A 19,601-nucleotide genomic window follows, 5' to 3' on the forward strand; every position below is an offset into this window, starting at 1 on the left:
TCTGTTCTCTATATATTGGAGAAATGAGGTCTTTATTAGAGACATTTGCTGAAAAAAAAAAGTTTCCTAGCTTTTTGCTTTTCTTATTTGGTTTTGTTTGTGCAAAAGCCTTTAAAATTTGATATAATCAAAATTATATGTTTTGCATTTCATAATGTGCTCTATCTTCTTGTTTGGTTATAAATTCTTCCCATCTACATAGATTTTTGCCAGGCAAACTATTAAAATATCAATAACAAGTATAGCGTTGTTTTTGCATAGCTTTGCAAATGTCTTTAAAGTCTAGCCTAATAGAAGATGGATGAATTCTCATATCTTCTTTTGCATTCAGTTTATTGATTTATGTTTTGGTTGAAGTACATGAAGGAAATTTTGTCTTATATTGATATATACTTGGAGAAGGGAGGAGTATTTTAGTAGAAAATAAAGTCTTAATATTAATTTGAAAATAGCTTCAACCTCAAAGACCCCCTGAAATGATCTCAGGTGCAGACCACATATTAAAATCTACTGCTTTAGTCTAAATATCTGCATTGGCACAGTCTTCTGGAACTTGTGTTTCACTGAGTGCTTTGAAGAACCTCTGGTTATCTCTGTGCAGTGATGTGCTCTTTTATGTGTATTATTACTGTGTGTTTGTGATATTGTGAAATTGAGACGAAGTTTTAGATGTCTCGGTTTTTTGCAGGGGGTAGGGTTGAGCAGAATAACCTTCTCTCGTAGGGAATTTCAAAGACGGAATTGAAAAGATATGAAATTTTTGTGGGATCCACTGGTTTTGCAATCATTAGCCCATTCACAGAGCTTTAAATACTAAGGTGTTCAGTACTTGGTGGGCAATGAGAGGAGCTAAAATGGAAAATATTTAACAAAGGAGAAAGCTTTTTAGGGGTTGGTAATTCCTTATTCAAGACCTGTCTTTAAACAAGAATGGAAGATAAGGATTGAATATGAAAATGTGCAAGATGATTAGTATAAAGTACAATAATTTCATTAGTTTTGTGAAATTAGATGTACTTTGTAAAAAATTAATTATTAATAACTAAACTAGTCTGAAAAAATTATAATTTTGGACTTATGAAAAATTATAGGTTTAGAAAAATTATAATTGGGCCGTAAATCCCTTCGTGGTTGCCATTAAAATTAAAGAATATTTTTGACTAGTTGGGCCTGATTTGGGGAGACTGATCTATGGAGGACTAAACTGGGGACGTTTGACTAACTGGCTATCTGACTGCTGTTAATTTAATGTGGGCCGTTTATAAAGTTCCACCACACTGCTCCACTCCCAAATTGATAAGCACAGGATTAAGAAGCCTCTTAACTAAATATTCAAAGCAGAGTTTATTTATGAGATACTATTGAAAATTAAGAATACAGGGAAATAAAATGTACAACTTGACTGCATTGTGGTGGGTCTCTTTCCCACCTGCTGCACTTCAAACTTTTTGAATACAATAGGGGCCTTAGCCGCCTCCTGCCTCAGGGCACGCTACACTTTCCCTGCTTAGCTACTTTCTTCTAACTCCACCTGTACCCTTTCACTTTGTAAATCCCCCTGCTTCTAACTTTCCTCTCCTTACTGCCACTGCTGAACCCCTGTGTTTCTCTCTCAACGACCTTCTGTCTGTCTGCTCCGTCAGTCTGCCGTCTCCTCAGCAGCCTCTTGACCTCTTCTTGTCCGTCCTCCCCTCATCTCGTCCCCCCTTCTAAACTCACTCCCAGGTCTATATATACCCTTTTTATCTCGGGGTTTTTTGCACCCACACACCAAGCTAATCTGCCAGTCAGGGCTGCGGCTGGGACTGGGGGGATGCTCCAGCATCACGTGCCTCACCAGAGCCCAGCCTGGACAAGCCCAGTATCTCTCGGATCCCTCCACTCATGTTGGAGGGGGCTTTCCCCGCCCCCCCCCCCCAGCTGTCTGATCTGGCGTCTTGTACAGCCTATGGGGCTTTTTGTCTCAGCTGAAGCAGAGGGGGAGGGGAAGAGACCCTGAGGGCCTAAGGCTTTCTAATCTCAGCCTAAAGGTAGGGTCCCCAAATCAAAATAAATTTCCACAACTTTTAGAATTAAATAAAAAAAACAAATATAGTACAACAGTATATATAAGTTACATTTAATAACTAATGACCAATGAAAATGGACCAAACTTTCCTGTGGAAAGTAAGACCATATTAAAATATTGCATGTAGCCATAAATAGATCGAACATTTCTTAGTGCTCTAAAAGAGACTATATAACAGCCAAATGAAAGAAGATGGGAGTAGTAGTAGTAGTAATCGTTGTCGTTGTCATTGTTGTAACGATTGGAATAATGCCACCTGCTGGAGAGCTGTAGGAAGGCTCTGCTATGAGGAGAAGGCGTTCGAGGGCAAGCCATGCGGTCAGGTTCTTGGCGTCAGGAAGTGACATTTTCTCACAGTTACTGTCGATCAAAGGTATCAGCCAATTAGCTTGGAGCTATGTGTGTGTGGGGACAGGACATTTCCAGTTTTCACAGGAGGCTTGTGGGATCGAGGAAGATGTGGTTGGTACTCTTTTGTTTGTTTGTTTTTAGTGAGGCAGTTGGGGTTAAGTGACTTGCCCAGGGTCACACAGCTAGTAAGTGTGTGTTAAGTGTCTGAGGCCGGATTTGAACTCAGGTACTCCTGACTCTAGGGCCGGTGCTCTATCCACTGCGCTACCTAGCTGCCCCCGGTTGGCGCTCTTTTGTCTGGACTCTCATGGAGAGTGGAGCTAAAATGTGCTCTCCCCTTGATAGATGAATCTAGGCCTATTTCTCTCTCTCTTCACCAAATTCTTAATTCTTATTCTCCTTAATAAATGCTTAAAAGTCTAAACTCTTGTTAAAGCTTCTAATTTGTTGGTGACCACTCATTAGATATTTTAGACAGACTAGCTAGAATTTTATCCCCATACATTGTTGTCCTCTACTACTCTCTTGGAAGAGAGAGTTTAGGGACTGGAGCTAGGAAGACTTGGGTTCAAATATCACACCAGTTTACTTTGTGAATTTGTGCAAGTTACTTAACTGTTAACATAACTCAGTCAACTCCCTATGACTTGTTTACTGTTTTGATAGATACATAGTGTATAATTTAAAATTCTAAATATGGGTTCTAATCTGTTCCCCCAGTTTTTTGGGGAAACTGACTAAAATCACTGATAAACAAGTTTAGGTTTTTTAAGGGTTTATTGAAAAATAGTAAAAGAAAAAGATTGAGAATAGATTTCCTATAAACTGGCAATCCTAACCTTCCTAATCTCCCATTTCTGAAGTTCTCTTCCACCACACCGATGTCTTACAGCCAAAGAGGAAGAATCCTCCCCCAGCGTCTGCTTCCTGCTTCATGCTCCCCTCCCAGAAATGGGAGGTTACTCAAGCTGATTGGCTAGTGTCATTCAAATTCATTAAGTACCCTTAAGTACCAGCCAGACATGCTTACAGTCTAGTACACCAGTCAGTTGCTCTTCCCCAACTCAATCAGCCCAGATCAAGCTCCAGGTGAACCCTTGAGTTCCATTATCTTGACACAATAGATCATTTATGAAGAGCTTACTATTAGCTAGGCACTGTGCTTAAACACTGAAAATACAAATACAAGGAAAAAGATAGGCAGTTTATATTTTAATGGGGAGAGACACCTTGTGGAGAGAAGAGAACATGCCTGTGCAAGGTAGAAAAATAGTCCAGTCAGTCAGGAGTTTAGCACTTGCATGGGTGCTTCCTCAAATGAAGTTTCTGGGGAGGAACACCTTGGTTAATGGAGGATGCTGTAAGAGTGGAGCTGGTGGGGGCAGCCAGGTGGCGCAGAGGATAGAGTACCGGCTCTGGAGTCAGGAGTACCTGAGTTCAAATCTGGCCTCAGACACTTAACATTTACTAGCTGTGTGACCCTGGGCAAGTCACTTAACCCCAATTGCCTCACTAAAAAAAAAAAAAGAGTAGAGCTGGTGGGAATTTGAGAAGGTCACTGGAGTGCAAGTGAAAAGTTGCCATTTGTTCTCTATAGCTGATGAAATCATAGATCCTTTATGCAATTGTATGTTATGTCATTGTAAAAAGGGAATGTCAATAATGAAAAGTAAATAATATTAAACATATGTGTCAAACAGTATGGCTTTTAAGTTCATAAGGGTTAAATAGAGGCACACCTAGAAAAAAATCCAGTGGATTTCAGAAGTCCATTATCAATATATAGAAATAATTTTTTAAAATAATAAACATTTTTTGTTTTAGGTTCCAATTTTTATCCCTCTTCTTTTCCCTCCCTTCCCCCCTCTGAGGCAGTAAGCAATCAGATATAGGTTATCCATGTACGATTACGTAAAACATTACCATATTAGTCATTTTGTATAAGAAAACTTGAATAAAAGAAAAAAATGAAAGAAAGTGAAAAATAGCATGCTTCAGTCTGTGTTCCATCAATATCAGTTCTTTCTTTGGAGATTGATAGTATGTTTCATCTATATTCCTTTGGGACTGTCTTGGATCATTGTATTGTTGAGAATAGTTAAGTCTCAGAAGTAATTTTTTAAAGGAGGTAATGACAGACATGGTGTAATAAACCTTTGGAGAAAAGGTGTTATCAGGGAATATACTTAAGTTCACACTGATTTCTCACAACAGTAGGTAATAATAATTAACATTTATATAGCACTTGAAGTTTTGCACAGCACTTTACATATATTACCTCATTTTATCTTCACAGAAATCCTATGTGGTAAGTCCCATTATTCCCATTTTATAGATTAGAAAACAGGCGACATTGACTTGCCCATGGGTCACACAGCTAGTAATTTATTTGTAGCATTTGAACTCTCCTGACTTCAAGTCCAGCACTTTATATCCATTAAACCAGGGCTTCTTAAACTTTTTTTGCTTGTGACCCCTTTTCTCCTTAGAAATTTTTCCACGACCCTAGGTATATAGGTATATAAAATAGTTATACATAACCTTTTATTGTTGCCAGATTTTTCACAACCCCATAGGACAAAAATAGTAACTGTGTCACACACACACAAAAAAGTATTAAACATTTGGGCCCAAGAAAACAGCATCTAAAAGTTACTTGGAATGCTGAAATGACTTTCTGATTTTATTAAAATGTAAATTTCTTCCAGTGATTTATATCCTGACTCTTCAGTGCTTGCTTATTCTGTTCATTTCTTGTCTATCCTCTTCTATAAGTTTTCCACAAGAAGTTCATCCTTCATCTTTTTCATTCATATATTTCTTGGACTTATTTTACTTTGGCTCATAGTTACGTATTTATAATTTGTGCAGCCTACCATGTTTTTCTCCCTGGAATGCTGCTGCCTTCTGGGTGATACTTATATCCATATAATAATACAAGAAGAACATAGAAATTAAAAATGAAGGTTTTATTTCAAAGAGAAGTTTGGGATCATTAAAAGAATGAGTTTCCTAAAGGCAATATAGCACTCTTTCTCTTGTTCAATTCTTGTTTAAAGACTGTTCCCAGTCCTTGTTCAATGCCATTTCTACTACTTCCTCCACAGGTATGTCTAGGACTGTTCTGTTAAGAGTACAAGGATAATAGTTCCATTGCCCTTGATGGTGAAAAGTGTTGTTAAAAAATTTCTTGAAGATATTTTCTGGGTTTTGTCTGCTTCTGGTCTTTCTTCCATAGATGCTATTGGGATGACTGTGCTTAGTTGGGTGTCTTGTTAAGCTTTCTTTAATTTGCTTTTACCCCTCACTACTTCTCTTTATTTTATGAGGTTTTAATTTCAGAATTGTCTGCCATTTTTTTTCTGCAAGTTTTAACAAACATATTTGTATCTTAAATGGAAGTTACTGTTAGTTGCCATATATCTTTTTTGGCTAGTGAATCAAGTATTTGCTGATGATTTTTATGTTATGTTTTTATGTTATTATGGTGATTGATTTTTATCATGGTGTTGCCATGATAAAAATGTTGTATTACCTTTTTGTAGGTGTTGCCCTTTTCTTTTTTCCATATCCCACTTGTAGGCATCAATAACTTAAAAAAATTAGAACAAGTTAGAGTCATATAAAGATGACAAATAACTGAAAGCCATAGGATATTGGCCAAGTGGTTACCCGAGGCAGATTTATTGATATGAATGCCTATATTAATAAGAAAATAAGAGTGCAGTTAAATTATTTTAATCTATACCTAAAGACATTAGAGAAGAAACAAAGTAATAAATCAAAGGAAAGTAGACAATGGGAAATAGACTACATGGCTGAAATTCATAAAATTGAATTTGAAAAATGCCTGGACTAACAAAATTAAGAGCTGTTTTGGGAGGAATTAAATAAAATCAGATCATTAGTAAACTTAAATCAAAAAAGGAAGAGGAAAAAATGGCCCAAATAAGAAATGAAATAGGAAATATGACAGTGATTGAAATAAGACTGGGGAATATAGAATATTACTGACCTTTTACTAATAAAGTTCCTCCTCATTCTGTCTAAATCCTGTGATCTCAAATTGGAGAATTTAAGGGAAAGGGATAAAAAGCCACAGAAATATAAAATGACCAAAGCTGATTTGTTATTGTTGTTATTTGTTAGTGTTCAGTTGTGGCTGACTTGTGAAAATCCCATGTGGGATTTTCTTGGCAAAGATACAGGAGTGGTTTGCCATTTCCTTCTCAAGCTCATTTTACAGATGAGGAAACAGACAGGGTTAAGTGACTTGCTGTTACATAGCTAGTAAGTGTCTGAGGCTGGCTTTGAACTCAGGAAGATGAATCTTAGCTACACTGTACCACCTAGCTACCTCAAAGTTAATTTAGCAAAGATTAATTTAAATTAGAGGACATAAGGCAAATCCTTAATGACAGAATTTCAGTTAGGGACTTCCATTACATAGATCTTAAAATTTGTATGTAATGAATGGAAAAAGTCATTAAGTACTAATCACTTATGAAGAACAGTGCTAAGCACATAGGATGCAAGAGGAAAAATGAGATAGCCCTTACTCCCAAGCAGCTTTCTTTCTAATCAGGGGAGGAACATGTTGGAAACAGGGCAGATAGGAAGGCCAAGTTGTCTTTCTGGGGAGCAATGGTAGGGCAAATGGTTCTCAACCAATAACTTTTGGGAAGGTTGTAGCAGACCCTTACCTTATTTCAGGCAGATTTAGTATTAGGAAGTGGGACAGTTAAATAAGCTGTATTTTGAAGTATGACTAGTATTTGCATTAACGTGGGCTATATAGAGATATATTCATCTATTTATTGGCAAGCACTAACTAATATTACATGCGTATATAATTAGTAGAAAAATGATATATTTCATTGCTATCCGCAGTGTTAAGCTATCTAGAGGAAGGCACCCAGAATGTCAGAGCCCCTGAGGATGATTTCCAGGAAAATTTGTACTAGAGACAAATAGGATAGAAATTCATGGATAGATTGTAATGTGTTCCATTGGAGGGAATAACACACATGATTGAGGCCTCAGATTCATCAGAATTATTAATATATACACATCAGTATGTAGACAGTCATCAACTTATATGTTTGTAAATTGTTAAAAGGTTGGTATGAAGTTTCCCCAAATAAACCATTTTATAAATGGTGGTTATGTCTCATTATAGGCCATGGATAATGAGGGAGGGATGTAGGGGATAGTAAGATGAAAAGTAGGGATGAAGGCACTTGAGGTGATGATGATAGGAGTGGACCTGGATCTAGAGGGGGATAGTAGAGGATTTTTTTGCTTCTTTTCTATCTCATTTCCTTTTGGAACAGGATCAGACAACCATAGGCAGCCTGCGTGAGAGGTTTGCTTTATTGCTTCAATCAAGATTTTACCTTTAGAAGCTCAGGTTGATTTATGTATCAATAATACTACCTGTAACTGAGTGTTATTTGTTTAAGCTGCCTCTTAAGTCTTCAGTTTTCTTTTTGTAGTCTGGTTATATTTTTTAGTGTGGAATATATTTTAGAAAATTTTGTATTTTACTCTTTCTGCACTACAAATGGAGTAGGCTACTTTCTCTGGTGGCTTAGAAACTCATTCGAATTTATCTTTCTTGTATTTTTCCCATGTGGAGTCTTGGCATATGCCACAGGAAATTTTTTCTGTATTAGTTTTATGACTTTGTCCCAAAAGCATGTAGTTTTGATACCACCTTTTATAAAATTACAATTAAGGCTAAATTATGTATGTATGTATTTTTTTTATTTTAGGTGCAGAATGTGGAATAAATGGAGATGTCGAAAAACATCTTGAAATGGGCAAGAAATTATTGGCAGCTGGACAACTAGCAGATGCCTTATCTCAGTTTCATGCTGCAGTAGGTTTGTATCTGAAAGCAGTCAAGAATATTATTTGGGGGGGGGGGTCAGCTAGGTGGTACAGTGGATAAAACACTGGCCCTGGATTCCGCAGGGCCTGAGTTCAAATCTGGCTTTAGACACTTGACACTTAACTAGCTGTGTGTTCCTGGGCAAGTCATTTAACCCTCATTGCCCCACCAAAAAAAGAAAGTATTACTGGGGCCCTAACAGGAGAAGACTTCTCAATTGCCTAATACTACTGATAATATGAAGTTTATAGACTTTAAAGTTGTTCAGAATGATTGTCTTTAACAACTGTGAGATTTAAAACTGGATATTAGATCATAAATCTCCCCTCTTTAACCTTTCCCTTAATTTATCTCCCAGACTAGTAAATGGAAGAAGCTTCTGGTTTTCTAGATAGAGCTTTTATTGTATGGTAGTCACAAGGTGATGTTGATTAGAAGGATAGGAAAGTAGAAACACAATACAAATCGTCTTAAGTCTAAGCTTAGTCTATATTCCGTATAAAACTCACCAAAACCGAAGGCCACCTTTGGGGAGAAAGAGACCGTGTGCTGCTGCTAACCTCGAGCTGGGCCCAGTCGAAACTCTCATCAGCATCAGCCTGTGCAGCGCAGTCAGGAGACCAGCAGAGCAGGAAAAAAAGCCCCACCTCCGTTCTCTCCTTGCCTTTTAAGCTCGCACCCCAGAAGTGGAGTGCTAGCAGGCAGTCTGAGGTGCGCAGCAGGCGGACTGGTGTGCCTAGCTCATGCCGTTGGTCTCCTCCCCAAAAGGGTGGTCCTTCAAAAACTGGCGTCTTTCAGTTATCCTAACCGACTGTTAAAAAACTTTCATATTTTTTACCACATTTTTACCAGACAACATAGCACCTAGTGTAGAGTCTTGGATGTGTTAGGCTTTCTTAAATGTTTGATTAGATTCAGACTACTGTAACTAATAAAATAGGTTAATGAATGAAATAGTATTTATTAAATACTATTTGCCAAACAGTGTTAAATGTTGGGTATACAAATAAAAAAGTCAAATCAGTACATATTATCAGGGAGCTCACACTGAATCTTAGGAGACAACATGTAAATGAAAGCTCAGCTGCAGGATAGATGGGAAGGCTTGAAAATCCTAAGGGTTCTGCAGCTGGGCAGATGTCAAGGCCCAGGGGTCCTTAAATAGTTCTAGGTGTCTGGAAGGGTAGAAGAGATTGAGCCAAAAGGTAAGGCCTTCAGGACCTTTCATCTGACTGGAAAGAGTAGACTTGAAAACTATCTCCTCCAAGCCATCTGAATCTTCAGACAACCCATATGAGTACTTGACAGCCTGGGAATGGGGTAAAAGGGATGGAAAGGGTGCCATTAATGGTGTGGTAGTGGTATCATTCTAGCCCTAGATGGGCTTTGTGGAGCCGGTGGGAGGGTCATTTTCTTTTTTTTTCTTTTTCTTTTAGTGAGGCAGTTGGGGTTAAGTGACTTGCCCAGGGTCACACAGCTAGTAAGTGTTAAGTGTCTGAGGCCGGATTTGAACTCAGGTACTCCTGACTCCAGGGCCGGTGCTCTATCCACTGTGCCATCTAGCTGCCCCGAGGGTCATTTTCTTTAAAACATTTTTGTATTAGTATATTTTGCTTTTATATAACCTTTATTTCCAAATATGTCCTATTCCTTTCCCAAACCAGTGAGTCATAACTTGTAACAAAGAAAAAGAGGGGAAAAGGTGAACAAGACTAACCAGCATATCACCTAAGTCTGTTTGACATATTCTGAGTTTACACTCATAGCTCTCCACTTCTGCAAGGAAGAGAAAGGCGATGCATTTCTTTCATCTCTTCTCTGGGGCTAAGCTTGGTCATTATAATCATATAGCATTCAGTTTGGGGTTTTGTTGTTGTTCTTAACATTTAAATTGAACTAATAATTTAAAAAACATAATTTTAATAAGAACAGGGGTATAGTAATGCTTTATAGAGTAATAACTCAAGTTATATGACATCCTTAGAGTGTTACATATTTTACTTTTGAACATTTATCACATAACTTGTTTATTCCTTTTTTTTTTGCCTCTTTAAAATGCTCATTTATTTATTTGGAGATCTTTCTTTGATCTACTATCCAATTCCTTTTCATTTTAGAATATATTGAAAAAAATGCAATCTCTTCTTGGTAACTCAGGATCTTTATTAATATTGCTGATTGTGCCTTCAGGTGATATTAACAGAGTATGGTAAGGTTTGTTCCTATACTCCTCATCATTTTTTTTAATTAAAAATAAATCCCCCCCCCCCACTCAATATTAATTCAAGACTTCTGTTTTGAGCTCTTGTGAACCCTTTAAAAAAACCTGTCTCCTTTCAGGCTTCCATTTCCTTTGGTTGTCATTGTGGCTGATTGGGAATGACATATTGTATCCTTTCAAAGGACTCTCGTTTGCTATTTGTTTATAGTCACTTAGGTTAAGAAACCAGACAGTTTGTTACTATTGTATGCAAAGTAAGAATAAATGAATTTTGAGCATCTAAAACAAAGTGCTTGAAGATTACCAGCAGAGCTAAGGTGGTGGAGGAAAGGCAGTAAACGCTCAGACTTCCTGACACAATTACTCAAAAAAACCCCAACCACCATCACCACAAAACTCCAAGCACAGCCAGAAAACAACTCCTGGAGCAGCAGAACACACAAAAAGACGGCTGAGGTGATTTTCTAGCCAAAGACACTGTGGAAGTTCCGCAGAAGGGGGAGCTGGGCTGGAAGTGGAGTCCAGCCCCTGATTATGCAGACACAGATACAGCCCCAGGCAGGCTGCACCAGAGAAACTTACCCCCAAGCCTCAGAATCAGCTACAGTGCCAGTGTCTTCTGGAACTAAGCTCACAGTCTGGTGAGAGGGCTGCATGGCTGGCCAGGGGGTGGGGGGAGTCTACAGGAGTGTATGCAGGAGTTACAGGGGGATTCGGCTGTCCTACCCCAGCAGGGAATCAGGAAGAAACCTTGAGTGGTGGTGGCCCAGGTTGGGGAGGGGTTGCAGGATCGTTGGAGGTAGCAACCACAGCATATAAAATTTTGCTGCCTGGTTGATTGGCAAGTTGGCCTGGAGTTTTCTACAGACCAGAGAAAGGGCCAGGCGAGTGAAGAAACTCCCCCCCCCCAATTAAATCACAACACCTGGGATCCCTTGAAGCTTGGGACAGCATATCTTGGAAGCAGGACCCCACACTAAGAAGGAGTTAAAAGTCAAGTGAAAGACAGGCAGATGAGCAGGTAGAGAAAGCTGCAAACCATAGAAAGCTTCTTTAGTGACAAGGAAGATTGAGGTGCACTCTCGGAAGAGGATAGCAACATCAGGGACCCTATATCTAAAGCTTCCAAGAAAAATATGAATTGGTCCCAGGCCATAGAGGCACTCAAAAAGAACTTTGAAGATAAAGTCAGAGAGGTAGAGGAAAAAATGGAAAGAGAAATGAGGATGATGCAGGAAAGACATGAGAAAAAAAGTCAACAGCTTGAAAAGCCAAATGGAAAAGCTCTCTGATGAAAATAATTGCCTAAGAATTAGGATTGAACAAATGGAAGCTAGTGACTTTATGAGAAACCAAGACACAATAAAGCCAATCCAAATTAATAAACAAAAAATAGAGGGCAATGTAAAATATCTTCTTGGAAAAACTGCTGATTTGGAAAATAGATCCAGGAGAGATCATTTGAGAATTAGTGGACTACCTGAAAACCATGATCAAAACAAGAGTTTAGACATCATCTTCCAAGAGATTGTGAGGGAAAATTGCCATGATATTCTAGAAACAGAAGGTAAAATAGAAATTGAAAGAATCCACTGATCACTTCTTGAAAGAGATGCCAAAAGGAAAACTCCCAGCAATATTATAGCCAAATTCCAGAGCTCCCAGGTCAAGGAGAAAATATTGCAAACAGCCAGAAAGAAGCAATTCAAATACTGTGGAGCCACAGAAAGGATAGCACAGGATCTAGCAGCTTCTACATTAAAGGATCAGAAGGCATGGAATATGATATTCTGGAGGGCAAAGGAATTGGGTTTACAACCAAAAATCACCTACCTAGCAAAGCTGCGTATAATCTTTCAGGGGGAAAAATGGGACTTCAATGAAAAAGAGGACTTTCAGGTATTTGTGATGAAAAGACCTGAACTGAATAGAAAATTTGCCTTTCAAATACAAGACCCTAGAGAAGCATAAAAAAGATAAATAGAAAAAAGAAATCATGAGAGATGTTAAAAGGTTAAACTGTTTACATTCCTACATGGGAAGATATGTCTAAATCGTAAGAGCCTTCTGAGTATTAGGTCAGGTGATAGGAATAAATTTATACAGAGGGCACAGGTGAGAATTGATTATGAAGGGATGATACCTGTAAAGCATTTTTTTTTTGTTTCTCTTTTTTCTTGGGGGGTGAGGGCAGTCAGGGTTAATGAGTGTCTTGCATCTGAGGCCAGATTTGGGCTGGGGTTCTGGGTCCAGGGCAGGTGCTTTGTCCACTGTGTCACCTAGCTGCCCCATGATGATGTCTTTGGGGTAAAATTGAGGGGGAAAAGGAATATACTGGGGGAGGGGATAGGGGAGTGGTAGAATAGGGTGAAATCTCACATGGGAGAAACAGGAAAGGGCTTTATGGAGTGGGGAGAGAGATGGGGGAGGGGTGGGGAAGTGAAGGAGCCTTATACACATCAGAATTATCTCAAAGACCTTAATCTCATCAGAGATGGCTAAAAGAGGGAATAACATATACACCCAATTGGATAGAGTAATCTATCTGACCCTGCAGGAAAGTAGGAGGGGAAGGGTGAAAGAAGGGAGGGCAGAGCAGGGGAGGAATAGTCAGAAGCAAAATACTTTTGAGGAGGAGTAGGGTAAAAGAAGATAGAAAATAGAGTAAATATCATGGGAAGAGAATAGGGTGGAGGGAAACATTGATTATAATGGCAAAACAAATGGTACTTCCTTTGCTGGGCTATTGTGAAGAAAATTCTTTGTCAAGTTTAAGGTACTATATAAAAGTCATGATGAACAGGATGCTATCAGAAAAACCTGGAAAGACCTATATGAACTGAAGCAGAGTGGAATGTACTGTATACAAAATAATAGCAATAGCATCAGATGATCTGCTGTGAAGGATGTGGTTATTTTCAGCAATGCAATGATCCAATATAACTCTGAACGTCTTATGAAAATTGCAATCCATCTACAGAGAAAGAAGTGATGGTATCTGAAAACAGACTGAAGCATATTTTTTTTGATAGTTCCTTAATATGAAGTTTTGTTTTTGTTTTCTTTCACAACCTGGCTAATGTGGAGATTTTTTGCATGACTACTTATGTATAACTTGTATTAAATTGCTTGAGTTCTTGGGGGTAGGGGTAACGGAGGGAGGGAGGAAGAGAAGTTGGAACACAAAGTTTTAGAAAATTGATGTCAAAATTTGTTTTAACATGTAATTTGGAAAATAAAATTCTAAACAGAAAAAGAAAAAACCAAACCAAACCAAACTCCAAAGTGCTTGAGCTTTAACATAGGGACTTTTTGATCTCTGTCTTGGTTGCTTAGAGTCCTTTCCCTTTTAATTCTAGTTCTTGGTGCTGTGCTCTAGATGAGGTAGCTGGGTAAGTGAGGTGTTAACATTTCAACAAGAAATAAATGCATCCACTAATTACTGTTCTTCCTAATTAGTAGTCCAGGGAACACAAGGAAGTGCATTATAAAAGGTTTTTTTTTTCATTTATCCTATTATAACTTAACGTGAGAGCTAAAAAACAAAAATAAGACAACCTTTAGTGTGGCAATATTTTTCTTTCTTTCCTTTTTCTTTTCTATTTTTCTTTAAAAATTTGAGGTTTTCCCAACCAAAATCATATGATTATCTCAATAGATGCAGAGAAAGCTTTTGACAAAACACAACACCCATTCTTAATAAAAACACTGGAGAGTTTAGGAATAGGTGGAGCTTTCCTTAAAATAATAAACAGTATCTACCTAAAGCCATCAGCAAGTATTATATGCAATGGAGATAAATTAGAGGCCTTCCCAATAAGATCAGGGGTGAAACAGGGATGTCCATTATCACCCCTATTATTTAATATTGTCCTAGAAATGTTAGCTTTAGCAATCAGAGAAGAGAAAGGAGTTAAAGGAATTAGAATAGGCAAGGAGGAAACAAAACTATCACTCTTTGCAGATGATATGATAGTATACTTAAAGCAAGTATTATATGCAATGGAGATAAATTAGAGGCCTTCCCAATAAGATCAGGGGTGAAACAGGGATGTCCATTATCACCCCTATTATTTAATATTGTCCTAGAAATGTTAGCTTTAGCAATCAGAGAAGAGAAAGGAGTTAAAGGAATTAGAATAGGCAAGGAGGAAACAAAACTATCACTCTTTGCAGATGATATGATAGTATACTTAAAGAATCCTAGAGAATCAACTCAAAAATTACTTGAAACAATTAACAACTTTAGCAAAGTAGCAGGATATAAAATAAATCCACATAAATCATCAGCATTTCTATACATGACCAACAAAGCCCAGCAGCAAGAGATAGAAAGAGAAATTCCATTTAAAGTAACGGTAGATAATATAAAATACTTGTGAGTCTACTTGCCAAGACAAACCCAGGAACTCTATGAACACAACTACCAAACACTCTTCTCACAAATCAAATCAGATCTAAATAATTGGAAAGATATCAATTGTTTATGGATAGGCAGAGCTAGTATAGTAAAAATGACAATACTGCCTAAATTAATTTACTTATTTAGTGCCATACTAATCAGACTACCTAAAAATTATTTTATAGAGCTAGAAAAAATAATAACAAAATTCATCTGGAAAAGCAAAAAATCAAGAATATCCAGGGAAATAATGAAAAAAATTCACAGGAAGGTGGGTTAGCGGTACCAAACCTGGAGCTCTACTATAAAGCGGCAGTCATCAAAACTATCTGCTACTGGCTAAAAAATAGAGTGGTAGATCAATGGAATAAGCTAGGCTCAGGAAATGCAGTAGTAAATGACACTAGTAATGTAGTGTTTGATAAACCCAAAGACTCCAGCTTCTGGGATAGGAACTCAGTATTTGACAAAAACTGCTGGGAAAACTGGAAGACAGTATGGCAGAAATTAGGCATAGACCAACATCTTATACCTTATACTAAAATAAGGTCAAAATGGATACACGATTTAGACATAAGAGGTGATACCATAGGTAAATTAGGAGAGAAAGGAATAGTCTACCTATCAGATCTTTGGAAAGGAAAGCAGTTTATGACCAAACAAGAGATAGAGTATATTATAAAATGCAAAATGGATGATTTTGATGATATTAAATTAAAAAAATTTTGTACAAACAGAAGCAATGCATCCAAAATTAGAAGGGAGGCAGAAAGCTGGGAAACAATTTTTGTGGCCAGTACTTCTGATAAAGGTCTCATCTCTAAAATATATAGGGAACTAAATCAAATTTATAAGAATCCAAGTCATTCCCTAACTGAGAAATGGTCAAAGGATATGAACAGGCAGTTTTCTGATGAAGAAACCAAAACTATCTATTCCCATATGAAAAAATGCTCTAAATCTCTAATGATTGGAGAGATGAAAATTAAAACAACTCTGAGGTACCACCTGACACCTATCAGATTGGCTAAAATGACAAAAAAGGAAAATAATGTTGGAGAAGCTGTGGGAAAATTGGAACACTAATTCATTGTTGGTGGAGCTGTGAACTGTTCCAACCATTCTGGACAACAATTTGGAATTATGCCCAAAGGGCGATAAAGCTGTGCATACCCCTTGACCCAGCAATACCACTTTTAGGTCTTTTTCCCAAAGAAATCATGGAAAGGCAAAAGGGACCCACATGTACAAAAATATTTATAGCTGCTCTTTATGTGGTAGCAAGGAATTGGAAGTTGAGGGGGTGCCCATCAATTGGGGAATGGCTGGACAAGTTGTGGTATATGAATACAATGGAATACTATTGTGCTGTAAGAAATGATGAGCAGGAGTTCAGAGAAACCTGGAGGGTCTTCTGTGAGCTGATGATGAGTGAGATGAGCAGAACCAGAAGAACATTGTACACAGTATCATCAACATTGAGTGTTGATCTACTGTGATGGACTCTATTCTTCTCACCAGTGCAATGGTACAGAAGAGTTCCAGGGAACTCATGATAGAAGAGGATCTCCAAATCCAAGGAAAAAAAAAAAAAGAACTGCGGAGTATAGATGCTGAATGAACTATACTATTTCTTTTGTTTTTGGTGCTGTTGTTTTTTTTTCTGTTTTGAGGTTTTTCATCATTGCTCTGATTTTTTCTCTTATAACAGGACTAATGCAGAAATAGGATTAATGTTATTATGTGTGTATATATATGTGTATGTATAGATATCTTTCTATATATATGTATATGTATATAGGTATATAGATATAACCTATATCAGATTACCTGCTGTCTAGGAGAGGGGGGAGGGAGGGAGAAAAATCTGAAATTGTACAGCTTGTATAAACAAAAGTTGAGAACTATCTTTACATGTAATGGAAAAAATAAAATACCTTATATGTAAAAAAAAAAAGAATATTATGATTTAAAAAAAAATTGAGGTTTTCACAAAATGATTTTGAGTTAGAGAGCAATGCCCGTATTCAGAAAAAAGCTGGACCAATACTGTTAAATAACAACTTTGCTCCTTGAAAGACCTGTAACCTTCAGCCAATCCTTAGCCTTTCTGAGAATCAATTTCCTTATAACTCAGATGAGGTTACTAATAAATACATACCTTTTCTTCCTAACAGGATAATCTTGAAGTTAAAAATGAGATAAAATGTATGTGAAACTACATTGAGGATTATAAAGTATTATATAAAAACAAGATATACAAATATCTTGACTCGATCCAGAATTAATTTTCCACATATTCTGGTTTGAATGAGTTTATAAGGTTTTGTTAAATGTATCCTTTCACATGTTGAAGCATTTTAAGATGTTTTTGCTATACTTGTTCAGTGACATTGGCAACTTCATTAATAGTCTTGTGTCATTAAATGAGACTATGAAGCATGTGATTATTTGGAATTCCTAAATTGATAACTCATGGGACTAACAACATGTTTACTGATAGCTGAAATTATTAGCTGAACAATATACAAATCAAAAGTTCCTATATAATGAAAATATAATCTTTTAACAATAATCCTTTAAAAAAAAAAAGAAAAAGCCATGTATACCCATTGCCTCTGTTTCCTTTCTTCCTACTTCTCATTCACTTGCAATCTGGTTTCTGACTCAATTACTCAATTGAAAGTACAAACACTCTCCTAATTGCTAAATTTGATGATATTTTCTAAGTTCCCATTCTTCTTGACCTCTCTGTAGTATTTTTACTCTGGCCTAGTGGTTAGGAAGGTTCAAACCTTGCCCCAGAAGCTATTACTCTGGGCAGGTCTCTTCATAACTCAGTTTCCTCATCTTTAAAATAAGGCCTCTATTCTCTCAGCTGTAAATCAATGATAAATCAAATCTCTTTCCACGGTTTTTAAGGACACTATTATCTTTCGTCCTTGACCACTACTTTTCAGGCCTTTATATGAAATTATCATCCATGTCCCACTATCTCTTTCTTTTTCTTTTTCTTTTTTTTTGTGGGGCAGTTGGGGTTAAGTGACTTGCCCAGGGTCACACAGCTACTAAGTGTTAAGTGTCTGAGGTCGGATTTGAACTCAGGTCCTCCTGAATCCAGGGTCAGTGCTCTATCCACTGCGCCACCTAGCTGCTCCCTGTGTCCTGTTCTCAACATGGGTATTTTCTAAAGCTCCTAAAGCTCTTCCTCTTAAATTATTTCCCCCCCCATTCTCTTTCTTGGTTATATCATAATTTTCTATGGGTTCAGTTATCTACCTATGTAGACCCAGTCTTCTGAGCACTAGTCCTGTATCATCAAAGACCTGTTTGAATTCTTTGACTACATGTCCTATCAGCATCTCATTGAATAAGCCCTAAATAGAATTCCTCGTCCCACCTTCTGCATTCCTCAAACCCACCCCTTCTCCAAGCTAACATTTTTTTGTTGAGGGCACCACCATCCATCCACTCATCCAGGTTCACAAGTTCAACGTCATCTTTGAGATTTTCTTTTGCCCTCACGCCCAATGGATATTTACGATTATAGTTCTAGAGTTGGAAGGGATTTCAGAGTTCTTCTAGTACAGATGAAAAAACTGAGACTTAGGTTTAAGTGACTTGCCCAAGTTTATACAGGTAGTGTCAGAGGCAGAATTTCAACTCAATTCCTCTCACTCCAGAAAGTCCTCTTTCCTGTGTATCTGGCTGCCTCACTCAGTTGTTAAGTATTCTTACTTCTATCTTGACAATTTTTTTCATGTCTTTTTGCTTTTCTAATGTAAAGAATTAATTGTTATTTGAGGTTTTTATGCCTCAGCGTGCACTGGCCTGGGGCTCCGCAAACTGCATGGTGCTCCACCCACTGGTTGTAGCCGTCGCCATGGCACTGGCACCTCACGTCATCACCATTCGCCGACGCCTACGTGGGCCTGGCAAAATTATAATGATTGGAAGCCTAGTGAGGGCAGTCATGTCAGAGTCAGAGTGGCCATCCCATTGGCTGGCGCTGTGTGTGGTTTTTCTGGGATTGGGGGAGGAGAATTAGGCATTCTAGCTGGACGCTGGAAGGTGACAGGAGTTTTGCTGCGTATTCTCAGCTGATTTCTGGGCAGTGGTATTTTTTCAGGTTGTATAATTTCTCTTTCCCCATTATATTTCCTTTCCCTTGATCCTACTGATCCTGTTTGTGTTTTTTGGTTTTTGGGTTTTTTAAGTTCGTTCTTGTTAAAATAAATCCTGTTCTGTTTTGAGGGAGGCTGCCAGTCTCCTTCCTTACCCCAGTATTGCGGCAAGCTGCTTAGCTAATACTCCCCAATTAAAAATTGGTCCCCACACTACACTCATATGACCATATCTATAGTTCAGATCCTCATTATCTCTTTCTTGGACTATTGCAAAAACTTCCTACTTGGACTCCTGATTAGTAGGTTCTTCCTTTTTCAGTCCATTTACTTCTACTCCTTGGTGAGAATAATCTTCCTAAAGCTTGTATTACCATGTCACCCTAGCTCAATATTGGTCATTTGATCTTTATTTGCCTGTCAATTAAGTGTCAAGTTGGGGCATTTGTATTTTTGATTCAGTTCATTAAACATATATTTAATAACTACTACATTCAAGGCAGAAACAAAAATGAAACAGTCTCTGCCCTAAAGGAATTTTA

At 37.7% G+C, this 19,601-nt stretch overlaps 1 protein-coding gene across 1 annotated transcript in view; it reads left to right on the forward strand.

Moving 5' to 3' along the window:
* DNAJC3 (DnaJ heat shock protein family (Hsp40) member C3) overlaps positions 1-19,601 on the forward strand; it is an 88,659-nt gene that overhangs the window by 9,879 nt on the left and 59,179 nt on the right. The window contains exon 2 of the mRNA XM_043992032.1: positions 8,194-8,304. Coding sequence (XP_043847967.1) covers positions 8,194-8,304 — 111 coding nt within the window. The remainder of the gene's footprint in view (positions 1-8,193; positions 8,305-19,601) is intronic.

Source organism: Dromiciops gliroides, chromosome 3, assembly GCF_019393635.1.
Source record: "Dromiciops gliroides isolate mDroGli1 chromosome 3, mDroGli1.pri, whole genome shotgun sequence".
NCBI lineage: Eukaryota > Metazoa > Chordata > Mammalia > Microbiotheria > Microbiotheriidae > Dromiciops > Dromiciops gliroides.